Source organism: Gymnoscopelus braueri (genome assembly GCF_963280865.1).
Source record: "Gymnoscopelus braueri genome assembly, chromosome: 3".
Classification (NCBI taxonomy): domain Eukaryota; kingdom Metazoa; phylum Chordata; class Actinopteri; order Myctophiformes; family Myctophidae; genus Gymnoscopelus; species Gymnoscopelus braueri.
Window position 1 is genome coordinate 49331333 of NC_137612.1, and position 21401 is coordinate 49352733.

General features: G+C 42.8%; 1 protein-coding gene across 1 annotated transcript in view; it reads right to left on the minus strand.

Annotated features, from left to right (window-relative positions):
• Positions 1–99: 99 nt before the first annotated feature.
• Positions 100–21401, minus strand: part of osgn1 (oxidative stress induced growth inhibitor 1) — a 23376-nt gene continuing 2074 nt past the window's right edge. Inside the window, exons 2-9 of the mRNA XM_080421903.1 lie at positions 11466–11528; positions 6981–7117; positions 5340–5531; positions 3761–3852; positions 3117–3316; positions 2347–2705; positions 1221–1613; positions 100–695 (exon numbers count right to left, since the gene is read on the minus strand). Of these exons, the coding sequence (XP_080278029.1) occupies positions 456–695; positions 1221–1613; positions 2347–2705; positions 3117–3316; positions 3761–3852; positions 5340–5531; positions 6981–7117; positions 11466–11523 (1671 nt within the window). The 5' untranslated portion in view covers positions 11524–11528 and the 3' untranslated portion in view covers positions 100–455. The remainder of the gene's footprint in view (positions 696–1220; positions 1614–2346; positions 2706–3116; positions 3317–3760; positions 3853–5339; positions 5532–6980; positions 7118–11465; positions 11529–21401) is intronic.

Consider the following 21401-nt stretch of genomic DNA (forward strand, 5'->3'; position numbering starts at 1 on the left):
CTCTGGACATTCTCCATCTTTCCATCCCTGCTGGCTTACCCAGCCTCACAGCCCCTGTCTTTTTCTCTCCCTGTTAGCCTTTCTCAGCCTTTCTCAGTGTCTCTCTCTCTCTCTCTCTCTCTCTCTCTCTCTCTCTCTCTCTCTCTCTGGGTCTGTGTCCTTGTGACACAGAAGTCCTTGTCTTCTGAGTTGAGTCGGACTGATATGAACTCTTCTATAGACTACAGATGTCAATAAAACAGAGCCTTGTTGCTTGACCAAGTGAATGGTGGAACCGGTTCAAAACCGCTCCCGAGTTCAGTTGAGGCCAGAAGTGCTTTGTCATACATTCTGTACAATAGAGCCCAGTCATTCCACTTCCTGAGTGGATTGGTTTATCTAGATCCAACAAGCTAAGATCGGAAACATCACGAGTCCGTGTCAGTTTGTAGCCGAGGTAGGGGGGGGGTCGGCAGCTACGAGTCCGAGACGCAAACCTCCGTCTGTCCGTCCGCCTGTCCGTCCGCCTGTCCGTCCATCCCACTCGCCCATCTGTCCTCCTCTCGCAGCAGAGTGCCGTTCTGCTCTCCCTCTCTCCGCTGCTTCTTGGCGAGGTCGCTGGCGATCGCCAGCGCTCCGCCTTTCAAGAACCTCACGAAGTTCTCGCCGACCAGCGGGCCCATGGCGTACAGGCCGGGACCGTCCGCCGACACCACCTAAAAAAACAACCAAAAGGACATTTTAAAGACACCGCCTAAAAAAACAACCAAAAGGACATTTTAAAGACACCACCTAAAAAAACTACCAAAAGGACATTTTAAAGACACCACCTACAAACCAAAAAAAAATGACATTTTACAGAAACCACCCAAAAAAAGAGGGTTTTCATCTGTGTTATATGCTTATTGCATTTCCACTGTGTTGCAATGTTTGTTTGTTTTACACCGAGGACCAAAATATTTGACAAATGTTCGCTTTAGGAAATATATATTCGAAGATTTGCACACATTTAAAAAAGAAATAGCAGATCTACAAGCTCATAGCACGGCACTCAGTGCCGCCTATGAGCTTGTAGATCTGCTATTTTTTAATAGCCAAAGAAATCTTAAAAGAACAAAGATGCGTTCCCGGTCTTAATGGGTTCAACCATTGCTTTTACGTGCTATCCTTTTGCCTCATGTCGTCACGTTCGAATCCTAAAAAAAAAAAAAAAAAATCTAATCAAAAAGTTCAAATCAAACCTCATAGGTCCAGGGGTCCACCTCCACGGGGTTGCGGCGGCACGTGATGGGCTCGCCGGGGTCCGAGCCCAGCGCACGGCCGTGGCCCGGCAGGAAGGACAGGTCGGGCCGCGAGCCGATGAGGACCAGCGCCTTGGACACCTGCACCACGCTGCGGGCCTTGGCCCCCTCCAGGGACTCCAGCACGCACTTGTGGTCGGGCCGGAAGGCCACCACGCGGTGCCGCGGGAAGCTGAGGTAGCCCGGGTACGAGGACGAGGAGGAGGAGGAGGAGGAAGGGGAGGCGAGGAGGGAGGAGGAGGACGGAGCGGAGTCGTTGATGTTGTGGGCGTGGCTCTCTGGCTGCTGGAGAGGCAGGGTCTGGTGCTGCTGCTGGGTCATCATCTGATGAACCTGTAGAGACAGAGGGGTTAGGGTCTTGGTTTACCTTGGAGCCCCCCCTTCTTACATTGGACAAAAGCTGACACCCCCCCACACACACACGTGCGTAAACGTACATTTGTGATTTTCAGACGTGCTAACCACTTACAGTATATATATATCTCTGCTGTCGGGCAGAAACCAGCTATGTCCAAAATATTAACTTTTCAGGAAATGAAAAAACGAAATGTTTTTAGAACAACGTTGTTATGGTGACTTTATACATTGTCAGATACTTGAATGTGTCCTTTAATTATCATCACTTTACCCAAATACAGCTCAAGTGGTTTTTGATGGTCATATTTAGCCTACATAGACATTTAGCCACCTGCACGAATGCCCTCGCCCACAGTAAAAAAGATCGCGAAAATTGCTAAAACTATAGAAAGCAGTAAATGAAAAAAATTAACACTCATCTTTAATTTACCTTAATTACAAGCTAAAACATAAACCTTGGTTGTAAAAAACACAAAGCAAACATTTGTAACTCAAATCTTATTTCTTCAGGGGATTCTACATTGTCTTCTAAATCAGTATTCTGAAAAACGTATGTTGCTACATCAGTGGTGCTCAAACATTTCCATGTCAAGGACCCCCAAAATGATATGTATTTGGACCCCCATCTCAATATATTTTGTTCCAGGGGCTATGAGCTTGTATATCTGCTATTTTTGAATAGTCAAAGACATCTGGGTGCGTGTCTCACCTTGTGGTACTCCGGGTAGAGCAGCTTGGGCAGCTGGTTGAAGATGAGGCCCGGGTCGCCGACCGAGCGCCGGAAGGCGTGGTAGACGGGCGTGGTCAGATGGTGGGCGGCCAGCACGGCGTCGGCCGCCGTCAGCCCCGCCCCCACCACCAGCACGGGGTCGGACGACTGGTGGAGCTGCCCGCCGGCGATGGCGGCCTCCAGCTCCCAGAAGGAGTGGCACACGTAGGGCAGCGACTCGCCCTCCACGCCCAGGCGGGCAGGCACGTCGTGGGTGCCCGTCGCCAGCACCACGCTGTGGGCGAACAGCGTGAAGGGCACCTCCTCCTCCTCCTTCTCGGACACGCACGAGCCCGGCTCTGGTCGGGAGGGGGGAAAGAGAGAGAGAGTGTGAGTGAGTGAGTGAGTGAGTGAGTGAGTGTGTGTGAGTGAGTGAGTGAGTGAGTGAGTGAGTGAGTGAGTGAGTGAGTGAGTGGAAGATTAAGATAGTATTTGTCTTTGTCTAATTGAAAATGTATTGTGTGTTTGCAGAACTGACTAAATTTAAAAAAGGAGAAAATGTCTATCTTTTACAAACTAAACTAGCAAACCTATAACTATACTGACATTTTAAACCAGATGTCAAAACTATCAATAAAATTATAAACTAATAATAACCTTGGTGTGTGTGTGTGTGTGTGTGTGTGTGTGTGTGTGTGTGTGTGTGTGTGTGTGTGTGTGTGTGTGTGTGTGTGTGTGTGTGTGTGCGTGTGCGTGTGCGTGTTCCTTACCTCCCAGTGCCTCTCCCTCTCTGCGCTGCAGTCCCGTCACCCTCCAGCAGGGCGGCGACCCTTCCTGACTGCCCGGCTGTCTGGTGACAGAGGTGACGGTGGTTCCACATGCAAAGCTCTGCTCCAGGGACATCTGGGAAACGTAGTGCTGGTAGTATGAGGCGATCTCGGCTGGGGTGGCGCGGTCATTACGCACGTTCCTGAGGGGTGGAGTGGGGGGGAGGGGTTCTTTTTTAAAACTTTTATTTATTTAAAGAAGTCGGTGAGTGTGCATGTGTGTGTACACGTGTGCTTTGTTCTATTTCTATTGTTCTGTTTCTATGCATCAGATCTGTGTACTTCTAAGCACTGCTTATATGTCAGTTACGTAAGGGAAATTCGAAAATAGCCGATCTATACACGCTCACAGCACATCACCTGTTTTTGAATAGATGAAGTATAAAATGGAGCTTAATTGGTTAATGAATGTTTTCTAATAATAATAATCAAAAGCTACAAAGCAACTTAACTTAGTAACTAAAGTTTTCAAATAATTAAAAAAAAAGTCAAGTAAAATGACCATTTTACCATTGAAAATTTTACATAATCAAGTAAAGTAATAGTACTTCAAAACAGTGTCTGTGTGTTTGTGTGTGCGTGCGGACCTGCGTTTCTCTCTCATCCACTCCTTCAGTTTCAGTCCAGGTAGCTCCATCCAGTTGGCCAGGCTCAGTGTCAACATTGAACCCTCCATAGCCTAGACAACACACACGTACACGCACGCAAACGCACACACACACACACACACACACACACACACAGAGTTAGAAATGCACAAATCCTTCTATGTGATAGTGACAAGTGGTGGACAGCCACTAGGGGGCGTTAAGCATCACTCACACCCAGTCTTTCTGAATAGTCACTCTTTACCAGAGTTACTTAACATCAGGCTCAATGGCATTGGGAAGGACAGACTGTTCATGACGCTAATATTGTTTGTTTTTATAAGTGAATTATTTACATATTTGAGATAAACATTGAATAAAAACAAAACGAACACAGCCGAGAGTCCTGCACGGGTCCAATTTTGACAACCCGCCCGTCAATAATCAGATCCGTGGTAGACCGACACGTCACCCATGATTATATCAAAATACAAACCAGACCCACCCGTCAAATAATGGACCCATTGTCCGCCCGTTACCCGTAATTACATGCAGTAAATAGCCTACAGTCACTCAATTTAAAAGTGCTTTATTTTTTACTTGCATTTTTTTTAACACAAGATAGCAGCCTTCAACAATAGCGTTACATTCGTCACATATGTAACTTAACACAGCACGTCGGTGAACACGCAGTACGGCACATGTAGTTGTTTTTATTAATTTCATACATTTTGATGTTTCATTAATTTTTGGTTTTGGTTTATGTGTGCAGAAGTAGTTTTATTTCGTTTTTGTTAGTTTTTTATTTAGTTTTGGTTTTCTTTGTAACTTTTCCAAAGAATGCCTTGATTTATAGAACCTAAGAAAGAAATGTAGGATAATAGAATGCATATATATAAAAAAACTAAAACGAAGATGGACACTGATGAGATTAGGCTATCCTCCTGAATATGGCTTGTGAGTTTGATCTTTCACTCCACTGCCCTCGCTAGACCAATGCATTTGAATGGAGAGACCGGACGAGGGTTTGCGCATCTGATGTGGTGTGAAGTGCCTTTATCAGCTGGCTAATGTTTTCCTACAGCCTACCAACAACTAATCTACAGACGCTACTAGCTATCACACCTGACCTACTGTTATGCAAAGTAGCCAGGTGGGTACTTGGCGCACAAATCGAGTGGAACACATTCACGTTCATGTTTACGCACGTGCTCCTGCTCAAAAGACTGGTGGGACGGCGTGGTACCGCGTGCAATGACCAATGCAACACTGCCAACGGTATAAGACTGTGGTTGTACCGGTCAGTTCCCAGGTTTTAATGTGCGTGTGTCTGTGTGAGTGTGAAGCAGGGCGTTGCTGAAAAAGTGCCTACTTTTGGTAAATAAAATAATGGGATGGGGTAGTACAATTTCTGATGGGGCAGTACAACTTTCCTGAAGTGGCCAATGATACAAAAGGTGTGGCTAGAAGGGTGATGTCACATAGAAACATGAGAGAAGATTTAATGGGTCATCTTAAGTTATCTTACTCTGACGTAGGATGAAATACATATAGGGTCAAAGTGGTGACGTGCACTTACATGCCAGGCTCCTCCAGGGGGACCCTTCCCCAGGACCAGGTGTGGGACGGCCCGCTCCGGCTCGTATCGCCATTGCAATGTGGAGGCGTGGTCAGACCCAAAGTCGCTGTCGGGGAGCAGCAGCGAGTCGAAAAGCACCGCCACGGGATTGGACGAACGGCCCTCCAATCCCTCACACAGGTACTCCAGATCCTAATGAGAGAGACGGAAAAGAGAGACAGACAGAGTATCATTGTATCATGCGTCACTGATGCATTTGGTTATTCTCCACTCCTTTTTTCCAACAGACATGGGAGAAGACCTCAAGAGGCGGCTCTTTCCACAACAGGAAAGGGTCCTGAATACAGAAGAATGCTACAAATGGCACTAGGTTTCACATGGGCGGACCACATCAAAAATGTGAATCCATTCAGTGAAGCGACCCTCGCACATAGAAATGCAAATGTATGGCTTTGTCTTCATGGGGCCATCACCTGTACTCGTCTGGCAGGTACTCAGGGGTGAAAGTGGGACGGAAAAAGAAAGATTCAGCGCCAGTACGCCGCACCGGGAAGAAGAGGCGAAAGCAATGCTGTCAAAAGCCCATAATATAACCTGCCACGAACGTATGTCCACCAAAAAAACACATGTACTAACGTTAAATCGACATAAGCGTTAGTTTTCTTATGAAGTGCTTCTAAATCGTTCAAGTGTGTTTGTGTCAACGTATTCTGTGCTGTTTGTCGTGTTTATTCAATATTTACTCCACGGAGAGGTTTGGTTCACTGTGGTGCGCAACTGTGCATGCGTCCGCAACAATGTCATCAGGATCAGTTCACGTTACAGGTTGCAAATCCGGTTTTGACCGGAACGGACAACAGCCTTTGTGCATGCCTGCTTGTGTGCGTTAAAATGACCAGATACAGTAGGCAGGCTCTACACAGGATTGGATCACTGAGCAGTAAATAGACCCCCCCCTCCCCCCAAAAAAAACAACCAAACCACACACTGTTGACATGAGAAGCATTGAGATTAACACATCTGTGGTACATACACGATTAGATTTTTTCTATATCAAGTGCTTTATGTGCTGGTAATTTCAAAACAGTTTAATTAGACATTTCAAAGAGAGGTAACTTCAGGTTAGGTTCAGGTTTCTTTATCATTACATCAAAGCAAAACAAGTTTCCAAAAATAAATAGGTGAAACTGAGGCACTGTCTCTGTCCTTTTTTTATTTCTTTTTAAAGTTATTTGTTGAGTGCTGTCATAAATGTTTGGATATTGTGTTTTTAGAAGTATATTGGGTTTAGTACCAAAGAAGTTGATGCTAGACAGGAGGGTGTGGAGGACAGCGATACAGGAGTCCCGAGTTGGTGTTGGCTAGACCGCACTCTCGCATCGCATCGCATCGCATCGCATCGCATATTTCAACAAGAGAATGTCCGTTTCAGACACGTTCACATATAAAGGTAACTAGTCAGTTTGAAAAGATGAGGGCCGGTGTCTGGGTAGTATGCACATGTTGGCGACATTTACACAGACTTGGGAGCTGGTAGCGTTGCATGTCAGGTCCTACTGAGTCGGACATTTGCCTTCATACATACAGACAAACCATTTCAAGTCTGGAAAACGTCCGTGTTACGGTGCATGTGTGAGTTACCTGCTCCAGCAGGGACAGGTGTGGCTGTTCTCCCAGCTTGCTGTTGAGCAGGACGTTGGGGTGGGAGGAGTCAGGACACAGGTAGGGGGTGTGGCCTGACAGCAGGTAAGACAAGCAGATACCCGACGGCCCGTTACCTGGGAAACACACATACACACACGGAATGGGTTAGAACAGAACAGAATACAATACAACACAACACAACACAATGTAATGGGACCATTAAATGACCGGGTTGTCACACACAGCCAAGAGGCTCAAACGTGACAAAAGCTGAACTACTTTCTATGCCAAATAATGTTGGATGCCGAAAGCGCTTTAGAATGTGATGTTCGGCACTGGGAAAGAGGAGCAGGTCCTGCACATTTTTACCATAGAATTGCATGACAGAAAGGTCCTGGCAGCTAAAAAAAACAAGAAAACAAAAACGTTTTCTGTGGACTAGAATGTGTTCCGTGGCGGATCAGATCAGAAGTAAGCGGTGCTCATGTGGGCTGAGCTGAGCACTGTGGAACATTTCTATTGTTCAGGGTCCATTTTAACAAGCTTCTTTGTTACAACATCAGCTCACTGGGCCAATAATAAACACCCAGTGTGACCACGGAGCAAAGGCAGCTTTCAGCCAGTCCCACAAAAAGGACAGAAGAAAAACATATATATATATTATTTTTTTTAGTATCCCGAGTGCAATACGAATTATGATGAGACATCCTACAAGCTCAATGAAGAAGAGTGAAGGGTGGAAAGCCCTACGAACGCCATATTTTTGGGTCGTCGATGCCGACCAGATTTTGGTCCTAGAGACCACCGATTACCAATGTTTTGACCCACATTTTGTCAAGAAGCGCAACATGTTCTAGGGGACCAGTCGAAATTTACAGAGGGGGGTCCCTGGAGGAAAATAGGGGAGGGTTATGCCTTTCTAATTTTAGTCCAAGGGAGGGTCAGCCAATTCTACTTTGAATCCAAGGGAGGGTCATGCAATTTTGAATTGATAAAATAGTCCGTTTTTTATATACCTTTTTAGTACAGCAAAACAGTGGTCAACAGTGGGGAAAAAGAGTGGGAGTGAAACCCGTTTTTATTTAGAACTTAATATATATTTACATTAACTTAAATAGACTTTAACGCGTGTGTGCGGGCAGGGGTGATGGCCACCATAAGAAGAATTTGAGGGCGGAACACACACGTGTTGCATGATGAACTACATGTAAAAACGTCAGAGGCTTGACATCTTTGACATTTCAAATCTGTTTCAATATGCAAATAAATCGATCTGTATTGTTAGAAGGGTACATTCCAGATCATTTAAGGAGTGCTGCATACTGTACATCCCTAGGTATGTGCAGAAACCGGTTTATAATTTCATGGTACAGAAAGTACATGACTTGAATATGCGTGCAAAATGCACATGCAACGGCCACGTGAATGGCAATGACGTGCAGTACAGCACGTTAAGTTACATTTCTTTAATAAGACTTTCAGAGGTCCTCTCTCTCTCTCTCTCTCTCTCTCTCTATTCCAGGATATAATAAAACACCTTTCTATCTACTCAGATAACACCCAATACAAATTCATTAATATTAATATATAATAGTTTTGTTTTAAATGTTCTAGCCTTGATGACCATGCAGTCTTATGCAAACGTTAAAATGTAATTTAGATAGCATTTTATTTAGACAGATGCCAGGTCATTGTTGACCTGGCATCCTAAGTGTGTGTATAGTTTCAATGTACATACTTTTTTTAATTTTTTATATCATTATAATGTTTAGACCAGGGGTCTTCAACCTTTTCAGGCCAGGGACCCCCAAACTGATGGGGAGATGGAGCGGGGACCCCCTACCTCGTAGGGTAGGGGGGGCTACCACATATATTGTATATTTATGTATACAATCGTGTTTTATATTGCCTGCTCCTATACGCACCTGCCCAAGTAGGTGTGCAAAATAAAAATTCTCTACAAAATATGTATAAACATACCATGTTATTGTGCATTGTGCCTCCATTTATCTGTTTGCTATGGATTCATGTTATGTTTAAAGACAATTTGACATTTTGGGGGAAAAAAGGAAAGAAAAAAAAACTTTTTTTTTTTTCAAACAAAAATATTGTTTGATCAAACAACAATTTCGCGGACCCCCTGAAGTACCTCCGCGGACCCCCTGTTGAAGACCTCTGGTTTAGACTGATGATAGGTTATTGGTTTATCTATGATCCTAGATTACTGAGTTTATCTTGCTTACTGTAAATCACGTCTGCTAAATGCCAAAATTGTAAATTGTAATTTGGCTTTTGTAATTTACACGGTGTCCTAGTTATTTGTGTTTGTGAAATAGCCTTATTTATTATTAAATAATAGGCTATGGGGGGGGGGGGGCACCAGGTAAAATGCTGCCTATATAGGCATCAAATTCCTCAGGGCCAGCTCTGACTACTGTTACCAAATACTCAACTTTCTTCAATCTGAACAGGATTCAATGGGTTTCCCACATCGAAGTTGAGAACACTATCCATTCTGCTACCACTACTACAGATACTACACTGTGCATTTAGCAAGACTGACTACAGTAATGTGGAAAGCAAAACATCGGACGGGGATGATGGGGAGGGTTAGGGGTGTCAAGATACACTAATTTCACGATACAATACATGATGTTGGGCATATGATATCGATATGATACATTATTAATGTTCTTTTCTCATGTATCATCAACATTGGCCATCATCTTTAGTTTAAACTAACTTTATAAAGCACTTTAAAAAACAATTACAAAGTGCTTTGTACACACAAATAAATACATTTGTGCAAGCTTAAGGGAGAGGTGAAGTTCTCACTAACTATAAACCCATTGTTTCAGAGGACAGATAGACTAATATAACAAATATAATATAATATAACAATGCATGACTATAAATTCCACAAATCTCATATTCTTGTCATCTGGACTTTACCAACCAAGTGCAGCCTAGTTATTTCCAACAGCTCAAAAAAATCTATAATACCAGATACAGTATAATACCATGTAAACCATCTTAGATTAGATGTAGGCCTATTTGAGAGTGCAGAGGCATAATTGCTTTGATTAACGAGCGTCAACGAGCATCAGCTGACCCACAACACCTCCTCTCAGCAGTGCTTTAAACTGAAAGTGACTGGAGTCGGTTTCTCCAAAATACCTTGAATATGATGGAAGACATGATTAATAATTACTGTGATTATGATAAGCTTTACATTTCATATCATACACCATACAGTAAGAACTCCTATAACTTTCATAGGCAAAAAAAAAAAGGAAAGTGTTTTAATAACAAAAAAATATTACGATACAGTATGACATCATGACAATACCTATCGTCACATTTTAAAACCATGATAGGCTATATCGTGGGACAATATATCGTGACACTCCTAGGCGGGGAGGGTTCATCTTTTTTTTTTAATCACTTGGTCATTGATTTATTTTTTTTGTCAAAGGGAGGGTCATGCCATTTTAGATCAGGGCACATACATTTTCTCCAGGGGTACCCAGGGGTACCCTTCTTTAAAAATCGACCTGTCCCTAATCAAAAACTTTGATTTGATTAGTTTCTATTTCACTTATGCAAAAAAACGACTTAAGGAGTAGTTCACCCAAACAATTTCACCACCACAGTTTCTAACAATTACACACCACATGATGTTTTTGTCGCATTCCTAAGCCAATAATTTGTTTACCGCCAGAAAGATGCTAATGTATCCGGTAGGAGACTCAAGAAGTCTCATTTGTGTCTCCTACCGGAGAGGCCGCCGGTTTTCAAATTATTGGCTTAGGAATGTGACAAAAACTAAAAAATCTCCATGAATTCAATTCTTCACGAGGTGTGTAATTGATAGAAAATAAGTAACTACTCCTTTAAGCCCTCAAAATAGCTTATCTACAAGCTCACAACGCGTCTCATTGTGAGGGGCCCATAAGGGTCCATTCGGCTTCATTTGTACTCTTAGAGTTACATTGGCATTGTGATTTAGTTCCTTTTCTCACAGTTTCAAGATGACAAACTCATGGGAGTCACTGAGCTGATAAGTAACTGTTTTGAGTTGAGTTCAGTTTAGTCCAGTTCAAGGTCATGGAAAAATACCACAGCTGCAGTTTCTAAGAATCACAAGACATGTCATGACGATGAAACAGGATGTCAGGGGTCAGTGTGACCGGAAGGTCACCGGTTCACATCCCTACACCGGCTGAGACAATGTGCGTCAGGGAGAGTTTTGTTTTTATGGGCGACTGATTTCTGAACCTCCGTCGAGCAAGGCATTGAAACACAAATTGCTTGACTGGAGCTGCTTAGTGGTCGACAGTAGACTGTGGTTGTACTGGTCCAGCTCCCAGTGACCAACAGTGTGTGTGTGTGTGTGTGTGTGTGTGTGTGTGTGTGTGTGTGTGTGTGTGTGTGTGTGTGTGTGTGTGTGTGTGTGTGTGTGTGTGTGTGTGTTTCTCTTACCAATTATCACCACTGGCAGGATGTCTCCGGGGGAGATGTCTTTATCGTGAAGATCCATTACGACTGGAGAGAGAGAGAGACAGAGAGAGATTTTATTCAATGGACTGCACCTGTTCCTAACACACACACACACACACACACACACACACACACACACACACACACACACACACACACACACACACACACACACACACACACACACACACACACACACACACACACACACACACACACACACACACACACACACACAGAGTTTCGGTAACAACAGTAATATAATACCACTCTACACAGATACGTGTAGATGTGTGCGCGTGCGTGAGTGGTGTGTATGTGTGTGTGTGTGTGGCAGAGTTAACAATTGACCAGTCCAGACTGGTCTCATGGGTCAGCTAGTACATTTCCATTCACATTAGCCTCCCTTCACACACACACACACACACACACACACACACACACACACACACACACCCTAGCGTAGGGCTTAAATAGAAACATTATCTCAGGCAAACACATACGCGTGCACACACACACACGCGCACACGCACACGCGTACACGCACACGCACACGCACACACACACACATAAATAGTGGTAGATATACCACACAAACAAACACGCACACACAAAGGAAGGAAAGCTAGAGAGATGTAAAATTTAAAAAATCCATAAAAATGGATGGATAAAGACAAGAGGAAAAAGATGGTGGCAAATGATGAAGAGAGACAGAGAGACACAGAGAGAGAGACAGTGCACGTGATAGAAGAGCCGTCGTCATCGGCCGTGGCAACGGTCCAAACAATGGCGTGGTCACATCGCCCATGGCAACCGTCCAAACACTTAACACGCACACACAGGGCTAGCTGCTCCGGTGTGATAACAACCCCGGCCTCAATGCTTCAGTAGTGGTCATGACAAGGTCACCGAAGGTCACGCCGACCCTCATGACAGCACACCAGGCCTCATACATCTACGCAAGACGTCTAACTGATCCACTATAGCTAAATAATCGTAACTTTTTTGTGTATTTTTGTATGAAATTACAAAAAAATATGTTGATCTTGACCCCACCACCATACACTGTAAAATCACAGTGTAACTCTGATCATGTACACAATGTAACCAAATGAACCCGTACGGGTCCATTTGGTTACATTGTGTACATGGTCAGAGTTAAACATTTATAAATGAACACTGAGGAGTTTGATGTGAAGCGTAACCTCTACAGCAGCACATAATGCTTTGATCTGGATCTGTGTACTATTCACGTATTGCTATTTGTGCATAATTCGTTGCCGTTGTTCCATAAATCAGTGCTATTGAACACCCTTTACGTCTGTGTGTTGGTAAAAAAAATATTGAACCAATGAAAAGTATTAAAAAGCACTTATGACAAAACCAGCTAACTCCATTGGATCCTCAAACTTTCTGCTAAACCAGGCAGCTAAGTCCACCAAAGGGACCAAAATCTTTGGCCGCGGACCCCCATCTGAAAATATGTTGTGCCCAGGCACCCCCAGAAGCAAAGATTTGTGTTAAAAATGTTCACTAATGTTCACGATTTTTTGAAAAATAGCAGATCTACAAGCTCATAACACGACACTCTGTGCCGTGCTATGAGCTGAGGTTAAAATGATTGGGATGCTAATAACTACTTTTGCTGGGGACCCCCTGGACCCCCCCCCCCCAAGGACCCCTGGGGGTCCCCGGACCCCACTTTGAGAACCACTGGTATAACGAATGTGTAGTATTTTTGTACACTTGTGTGTGGAGTACAATATGGGTATGTTGTGTATACTGTATGATGTATATTTGTGTATGTCGCATTTGTGTATATAATTGTATGTAGTTATTGTGTATTTGGTATTTGTACATTGTGTATGTAGTCATTTTTGCATGTGTGTGTGTGTGTGTGTGTGTGTGTGGTGTTTGTGTACATGTCTCTGTATGTAGTAATTGTGTACGTGCATTTGTGTACTCAAGTGTACTAATGGTTGACTTGGCAACCAGACTCCTCGTGGGTCTCAGCCTCATCTCATGACTGCCGAGAAACCCTGTGCCCTTGAGCATGGAACTTATATGTACAATACAGTGTTTTATATTTGTTGATGTTGTGTATTTTTGTGTTAAAATGTATATTAAGTTAACTAATCTAACTTCTACAAAGTAGCATGTAACTAAAGTTCTCAAAATAACATTAGTGGCATAAAATGTACAATATTTGCCTCTGAGATGTAGTAAGTATGTAGAAGTATTGATAAAAGGACCTCAAGTAAAGTAAAAGTACCTCGAAACAGCACTTGAGTAAATACTTACCGTAGTTGCTTTCCACCACTGTAAACCATCAATAAAGTCACATCACAGTTGAGTTGAGTTATGTCACATCACAGCTGAGCGGACTTTACACTTGATTGTATTACCTTAATAATCATTGTCATAAATACTTTATGCTTTCCCTTGCTAGTTTAACGTCTTCTTTCAATTACCATGATATACGTTTATGGAAAATATCGTCCCATTCATTTTCTAATTGATGATAAAATAGGATTTGTTGTCCTAAAACATCTAACATACATTTGGTCTAGATCTCATTCTGTGCAGCTGTTTTCTTTTCTTCTCTTCAAGTTAAAAAAAAAAAATACAAATGCTATTGTTAAATACCAGACACAACATACAAGCTGCCTAGACACATTCAACCAGTGTGTGTGTGTGTGTGTGTGTGTGTGTGTGTGTGTGTGTGTGTGTGTGTGTGTGTGTGTGTGTGTGTGTGTGTAAAAATAGATAGAAGTAGGCCAGTGCAGACTAGTAGACATGTATTAGTGTTACACTTCAAGGCCCACCGCCAGTAACCATAAGGACACAATGGAATAGTTTGTGTTTGTGCGTGCGTGCGCGTCCATGCGTGTGTGCGTGTGTGTGTGTGTGTGTGTGTGTGTGTGTGTGTGTGTGTGTGTGTGTGTGTGTGTGTGTGTGTGTGTGTGTGTGTGTGTGTGTGTGTGTGTGTGTGTGTGTGCGCATGTGTGTGCGTGTGTGTGTGTGTGTGTGTGTGTGTGTGTGCAGTGCAGGTCAGCATGTCTGGGCTAACTGCCAACATGCCGCTGTTATGTAATCAACTCTCTCTCTCTCCCCACCCCTCCCTCACCCTCGCCCTTCACTGCACTCTCTCTCTCTCTCTCTCTTTCCCCCTTCTCTCTCTCTGAGTCATTCATTCTTCCTGTAACTCTCTCATTATCATTCCTTTTCTCTCCTTTCTTTTTTTTATTTCCCTCTCTTTTTCCCTCTCTTTTATCATACTTTCCCCTCTAGTACTTACCCCCCCCTTCTCTCTATCTCTCTCTCTCTTTGTCAGAGGCCCAGATTGAATCAGGGCTGCAACCATTGACTATTTTCCTTTCTTAAATAATCAAATAATCATAAAAACTGGTTCAGGGCCCAAAATGTGTTGCAGCCAGCGCTATGTTTTGGGAGATGCCATGAGAGATGCTTATCAAGGGCGAAACCCTGCTGTCACGACACTAATGTTTATCCAAGGCACCGCTGTGGAGACTGTATAAGACTATGTACAGTAGGTACTGTGGAGACTGTATAAGACTATGTACAGTAGGTATTGTGGAGACTGTATAAGACTATGTACAGTAGGTACTGTGGAGACTGTATAAGACTATGTACAGTAGGTATTGTGGAGACTGTATAAGACACAGTACAGTAGGTACTGTGCGTGTGCACCATCCTGGACCACTAAATGACTTCTGATGCCAACACTGTAGTTCACACAAAGCACTCAGCAATTGACAATAATGGACGATATATCGACCAAACCAAAATATCGGTCGGGCTCTACAAAGGACTCTTAGAACTGATCACTTGATCATTGATCACTGCATGCAAGATAAGATTAGCATTTAATGATCCCCATGGGGAAATGCAGGTGTCATACAGTATGTGTGTCCGTGTTAGCAAATCATGTCATGTATAATTTTTTATGGTTTGTATTGTCTCGTGTTGACTACTGTTTACAAACGGAAACAGCCTCTTCAGGGTCAATAAAGTCTCCGTCTCTCTTTTGTATTTATTAATCTCTTGGTCTAATTGCTCTTCTTATCTCCCGTTTTCCTCATTCTTTCTCTCCGTCCATCATCGTGACTAGGCACTTTGTTCAAGCTGACTCGCCCTGCCCTCTGAGTGTGTGTGTTTGTGTGCGTGTGTGTGTATGTGTGGGTGAGCGTGCCAGACTGTATGCGTGTGTGTATGCGCATGACAAGACAAAAAAGGTCCGTCAGCATGACTGGAATACTTTTTGAATAATATTGATCAATAATATCGATCACCATGATCGACCGAGGAAATTCTTGGTGGTTGGTTGACTCGCTTCATTAATTTGGCTAAGTTACAATAATCAATATCCTCGACCCACATGATCTTAATAATGCAAATGAAGAGGCACAAATTAATTAATCATACAGTGTCATATTTGCGTACAAATAAGACAAAGGAGCGTTCTGCTGTGCCTACGGTAATGTGCAGAATGCATAGCCTACAGATTAAGAAGTCATTATGACTTGACTAGTTATGATTTCCTGACTTCCTGTGTACCTGCCATAACTGGTTCTTTAACGATTAGATGTCTGTCTGTCAGTCAGGTGAGGAAGTCATTGAGTTTATTATATAATCAATGGAAACGGTGTGTGTGTGTGCATGTGCATGTGCATGTGCGTGTGCGTGTGCGTGCGTGCAGACTCGTTTCACAGCAGTGTAAATGGACACCGCGTGCCGAACCTGTGAAGTGTCAACAATCACAAAAGAAGAAAGGATGAATGGAGAGACATTTAGACAGAAGAAAGGGATTATGAGACAGAAAGAAAATAATCTAGTAAAGATCAAATACTTAAAATATGTACTTGAGTACAGTACTGAAGTAAATGTACTGTACTTAGTTGACTGACTGTACATGAGATGGCGTTCAAAAAAAGAAAGAAAGAAAGAAAGAAAGAAAGAAAGAAAGAGCTATGGTGAGAGAAAAAGCAGACGGAAGGAGAGAAGGAACGACATAAAAGAGAAATATCGTTGCTGTCGGGCAGAAACCTCTTATCTCCATATTGTTTTGCAGATTAATGACTTACTACTTCATCATTCAAGAGTGTCACACAAAAGGGGTGAAAATAGCCGATCTACAAGTTCAGCTATTTTCACTATTTTAAAACGTTTTAACAATAAAAAAGGAACGGTTTTGGACATACAAGGTTTCCACCCGACAGCGACGACATGGGAAAGAGAGACAGCGTTAAGGAGACAGATAGACACACAAGGATGTGCCGAGTCATTGTTGTCAGAGGGTTTTTCGTGGTAAAGCACCTGACATAGTGTGTTGGCTTACTAATTGCATTTTACACACACACACACACACACACACACACACACACACACACACACACACACACACACACACACACACACACACACACACACACACACACACACACACACACACACACACACACACACACACACACACACACACACACACACACACACACACACACACACACACACACACACACACACACACACACACACACACACACACACACACACACACACACGGCTCAGCAAAACAAAAAGGGGAAAAAAAGCCATATCCTGTCTCCAAGAAATCAGCTGCTTCAGACTCAAATGTGACCATATCACACTCATCTTGGCTTCCTGTTGGCTTCAGAATTGATTTAAAGATTTTACGGATGAGGTTTAAAGCCCTGGAAGACATTTGAGATTCTATTGTTGCTGTTTGGTGGAAACCTTGTATGTCTAAAATCGTAACCTTTCAGGAAATGGAAAACCCACAGATAGCTACAACCAACCACTTTTGCATTCACTTTCAAACATTTTCAAAAAGAGCACAAATAGTCAAACTACAAGCTTGGGCGAGTAATGAGGCCCAGATAAGATAAAATAAAAAAGATATAAAACTGCTATGTCAGTTTTAAGTTGGTTTGGGGGCTGCCCGTTATGCCGACGTCCAAATAGTCTGAAAAATGTTGTGTAGGCGCTCGAGTGTAAAAGTGTCTGGTTTGCCCACCACCGTGGAGGTTGTGGGTTCGAATCCACCGTGGTGCATCCGGCCTTGTCGAGCGTCTACCACAATTGTGTGTTCGGGGGAGGGAAGCCCGGCGGGGAGGGTGATATTGGTCATTGCACGTAGTCCTACGGGTTGGGGCGGCACCTGTCATCAGGGAATGTTGGGCGGGAGGAGCAGGACAAAGGCTCTACGTCCTCCCGGTGGGGGATCCTCACTGGCAGGTGAGTCAGTAGCATACAACAGCAGTGACAAGACAGAAATGTGTGTGGGGAGGAATCAATTGGCATAATGACTAAATTGGGGGCGGAGAAAAAAGGGGTAAAAAGAAAAAGAAAAGAAAAGAAAAATGTTAGGTTACTGAGAGGTTAGGGTTGTTAGGTTATATCTCTCTGTTATTAATGTTTTTATTAACGTTATCTTATCTTCAGATTTTTACTTTGCTGTTTTATCTCTTTATGGTATCTTGCTGGACTTTCCTTTTCTTTCTTTTTTTACCATGTTATGTAACGCACTTTGTAACTCTGTTTGGAAACACGCTCTACAAAAACAACTTAGAACTACTTAAGCCTACACTGCCCGGACTATATGGCCACATGTCCGTGACTAATGTAAATGGACCAATGACAATGCGGTTTGAACTTGAGCATGTTGTACTCTCAGATTTTTAATATAGATTTATTTATGCAGCTTAGTTTTGAACACAGATCACATTCAACAGAGTTTTAACGTCTTAACTCTTGAGACTGTATCTTGTAGCGGCTGTGTCTGTTTTTTTTGTGCACAATGAATTTCACGTGCCTTTTTAATTGGTATTGGCTGACAAATAAAGTTGAACCTTGAACCAGCTGGTTTCCGTCCATTCATTATACAGTATATTAAACATTCTCCAGATTTACTTTTAAACATTTACAAGTCTCCACCCTTTCTAAGACACACACACAGTGTGTGTGAACATCCATACTGTTATGACATACAGTGCGCAGCCCCTGCAGCACTGCTATGACATAATCTACACCCTCAAGCTGTCTCGCACACACACACACACACACACACACACACACACACACACACACACACACACACACACACACACACACACACACACACACACACACACACACACACACACACACACACACACACACACACACACACACACACACACACACACACACACACACACACACACACACACACACACACACACACACACACACACACACACACACACGTATGATGTAACACATTCAGTAGGAGCAGCCAGCAGCAGTCCGGTATGGATTATGTGTTCAGCTTCTCACACAGCACAGCATTACAGTACTACACATACTGTAAAAGCACATGCACACATTACGTGCTTATTAGTAGTTAGCGTAGTGCTGTAATAATTCTGTCATTCTAATATTCTCTACTGATAGTAATTAAGTAAGTAAAGTCTGATTTATACTTTGGAAATTGGAAATACTCAAGTAAAGTACAAACACCTCAAAATTGTACTTAAGTACAGTACTTGAGTAATTATACTTAGTTACTTTACACCACTGACAATGCGCGGTTGTGAGCTTGTACATCTGCTATTTACTGCATGCAACACCAGCGTACAAGTATAAATCAGGCTTTTTTTGTAAGTAGCCTTGGGAAGCAACAGTCCCAGACAGAGCTATGTGGCCCATAGGGCCAGGAGCCTATCTCCTGTTTTCTGTGGTGTGAGGCAGCCTGATGTACAAGGACATCCCAGAGAACTCTGTGAGCTCGTACATTGGCTATTGCTGAGCTGTAGCACCTCACAAGCTTTAAGATAAGATACAAGATAAAAGCGCTATTGATCCCTGTGTGGGGGAATTCAGGTGAGTGGTGGAAACTGCATGTAAAAGTAGAGCGATAAGAATGAGATCAAATAAAGATGCAATTAAATTAACCGCTTGAACCCCAGCAACCTATTAGTTACCACTACCCACTGTTGACAGTCTGTACTTCGATTCATATAGCCATTGATCATAGATGTATATTAATGCATATATATGCACACTGGTGATAGATGTTATACTTAATAGCCTATTTATTGATAGAATACAATCTTTACCCAGATAGAGCAAGTCGATACGATGTTATGTAATGGAATAAAATGGAAGGCTCCTCCAACTGCATTCCATGCTCTTATTGTCATGGGTGTGTGAGTTTTGTGTTTGGCCATTCTGGACATGTTTCTGGGGCTTTGCATGTGCGTATTGTTCCCCCCGCCGCCTCCTTATTACCCACCACACCCCCTTGTTAAGCACCACAGTATTGAATATTGTTTCAGTGATTGATTGATTTGCTTGTGTATTTAAATCATGTTTGTACAGTTGGTACAACTTGTGCTGGTTCACTTAGTGATGACATTAGGATTTTGAAGGTACTTTGTAACTGTGCAACTTTAGCTTACTTTTGAAAGAAAAACAGTGATTTTTTTTTTGGGGGGGGGGGGGGGGGGGGCATTTTGTGATGTATTCAGGGCGTTTTGACTTTTTGGACTTTATATAATGTCTTAAATCTTTAATAACATTTTTTTTAATGTATTCAAAGGTCATTTTATTATGTGTTTCTCGTGTGAAGAAAGGAACTGCCTTGTTGAAATGAGCTCTATGCAAATAAACTTGGCCTTGCATAACGTTTTATTCACTCATTGTTTTTTTTACTTATTTACACAGACTTCAACCCTGGCTGAAAAATTACCTTTAACGCGGTTCACTGTTATACAAGGGTCAAGACCTAGCAACAGGAGTTTAACTCCTGGAACATCTTGATAGTAGAATCCTCTGCCCCCCCCCCCCCCCCCCCCGCCCCCACCCCTCCTTTCTCTGTAAATATACCTGTTAGTTCGACTGTGTATTGATGAATTGAGTACAATGGACCACAATGGAAACACACCCGTGGGGATTCTCCTTTTAGCATAATCTTTGACAGAACTTCCTGTAATGTTAATCATGTAAATAAAGCATTCAATCAATCAAAAAGACCATTTAAAATGACTCTCCTTTGAATCTTGTTGCTTCTACTTTAGGTTGCATTTGATTCCTGGCCCCATGTTTACATTGCATAAATGCTAGGGGAATCATTTGACATAACATTACATAACAAACACAACCTCTTTAGAATGTGACACAGCCAAGGCTGCGACCCATCCATCACTATCACCCTGCTCTGTTACTAAACATGATAAGAAAGAAAGAGCACTGTGGCCGCTGCCACAGTGTCCTTCTTACATAATAAGTAGGCTACTGTAACACCACCGGCCCCGGCATGCTAACAGGATTGACAGGGTTAATAACCAGCTTGACCCGCTGACTGACTTCAGTTCCTGGATCTTTGCATAATATACCTGTAGGCCTACCGTCTACAATGTCCCACATTCAAGTTGCCTGGAGCATGAGTAGAATGTGGGACATTATTTTGTTTCCATTGTGGTCCATTGTAATAATAATAATAATAATAATCTTTATTTGTATAGCACCTTTCAAAAACAAGTTTACAAAGTGCTTCACAACACAACCCACAGCAGACAGTGTGGGGAAAGCAAAACAAAAAACAGAAAACAAGACACAGACAGTTCAATTAAAACAATACCGACAATGTAGGCCTACTCAATGTATCAGTAATGTTCCAATGTTAAAGTAGCCTACTATATTACGTTTGCTACCGAGATGCAACGCATTGTGAGCTTGTAGATCTGCTATTATCAAAAGTTTATATGCATTTGAAAACGTGTGAAATGGGACATTCTGCATAATGAGTACTTTCTACATTTGGTACTTTAAGCACATTATCCCATTTTGGGGGGGAACCCCTATTTGTAACTATACCTTTCAGGACGGGAAGCC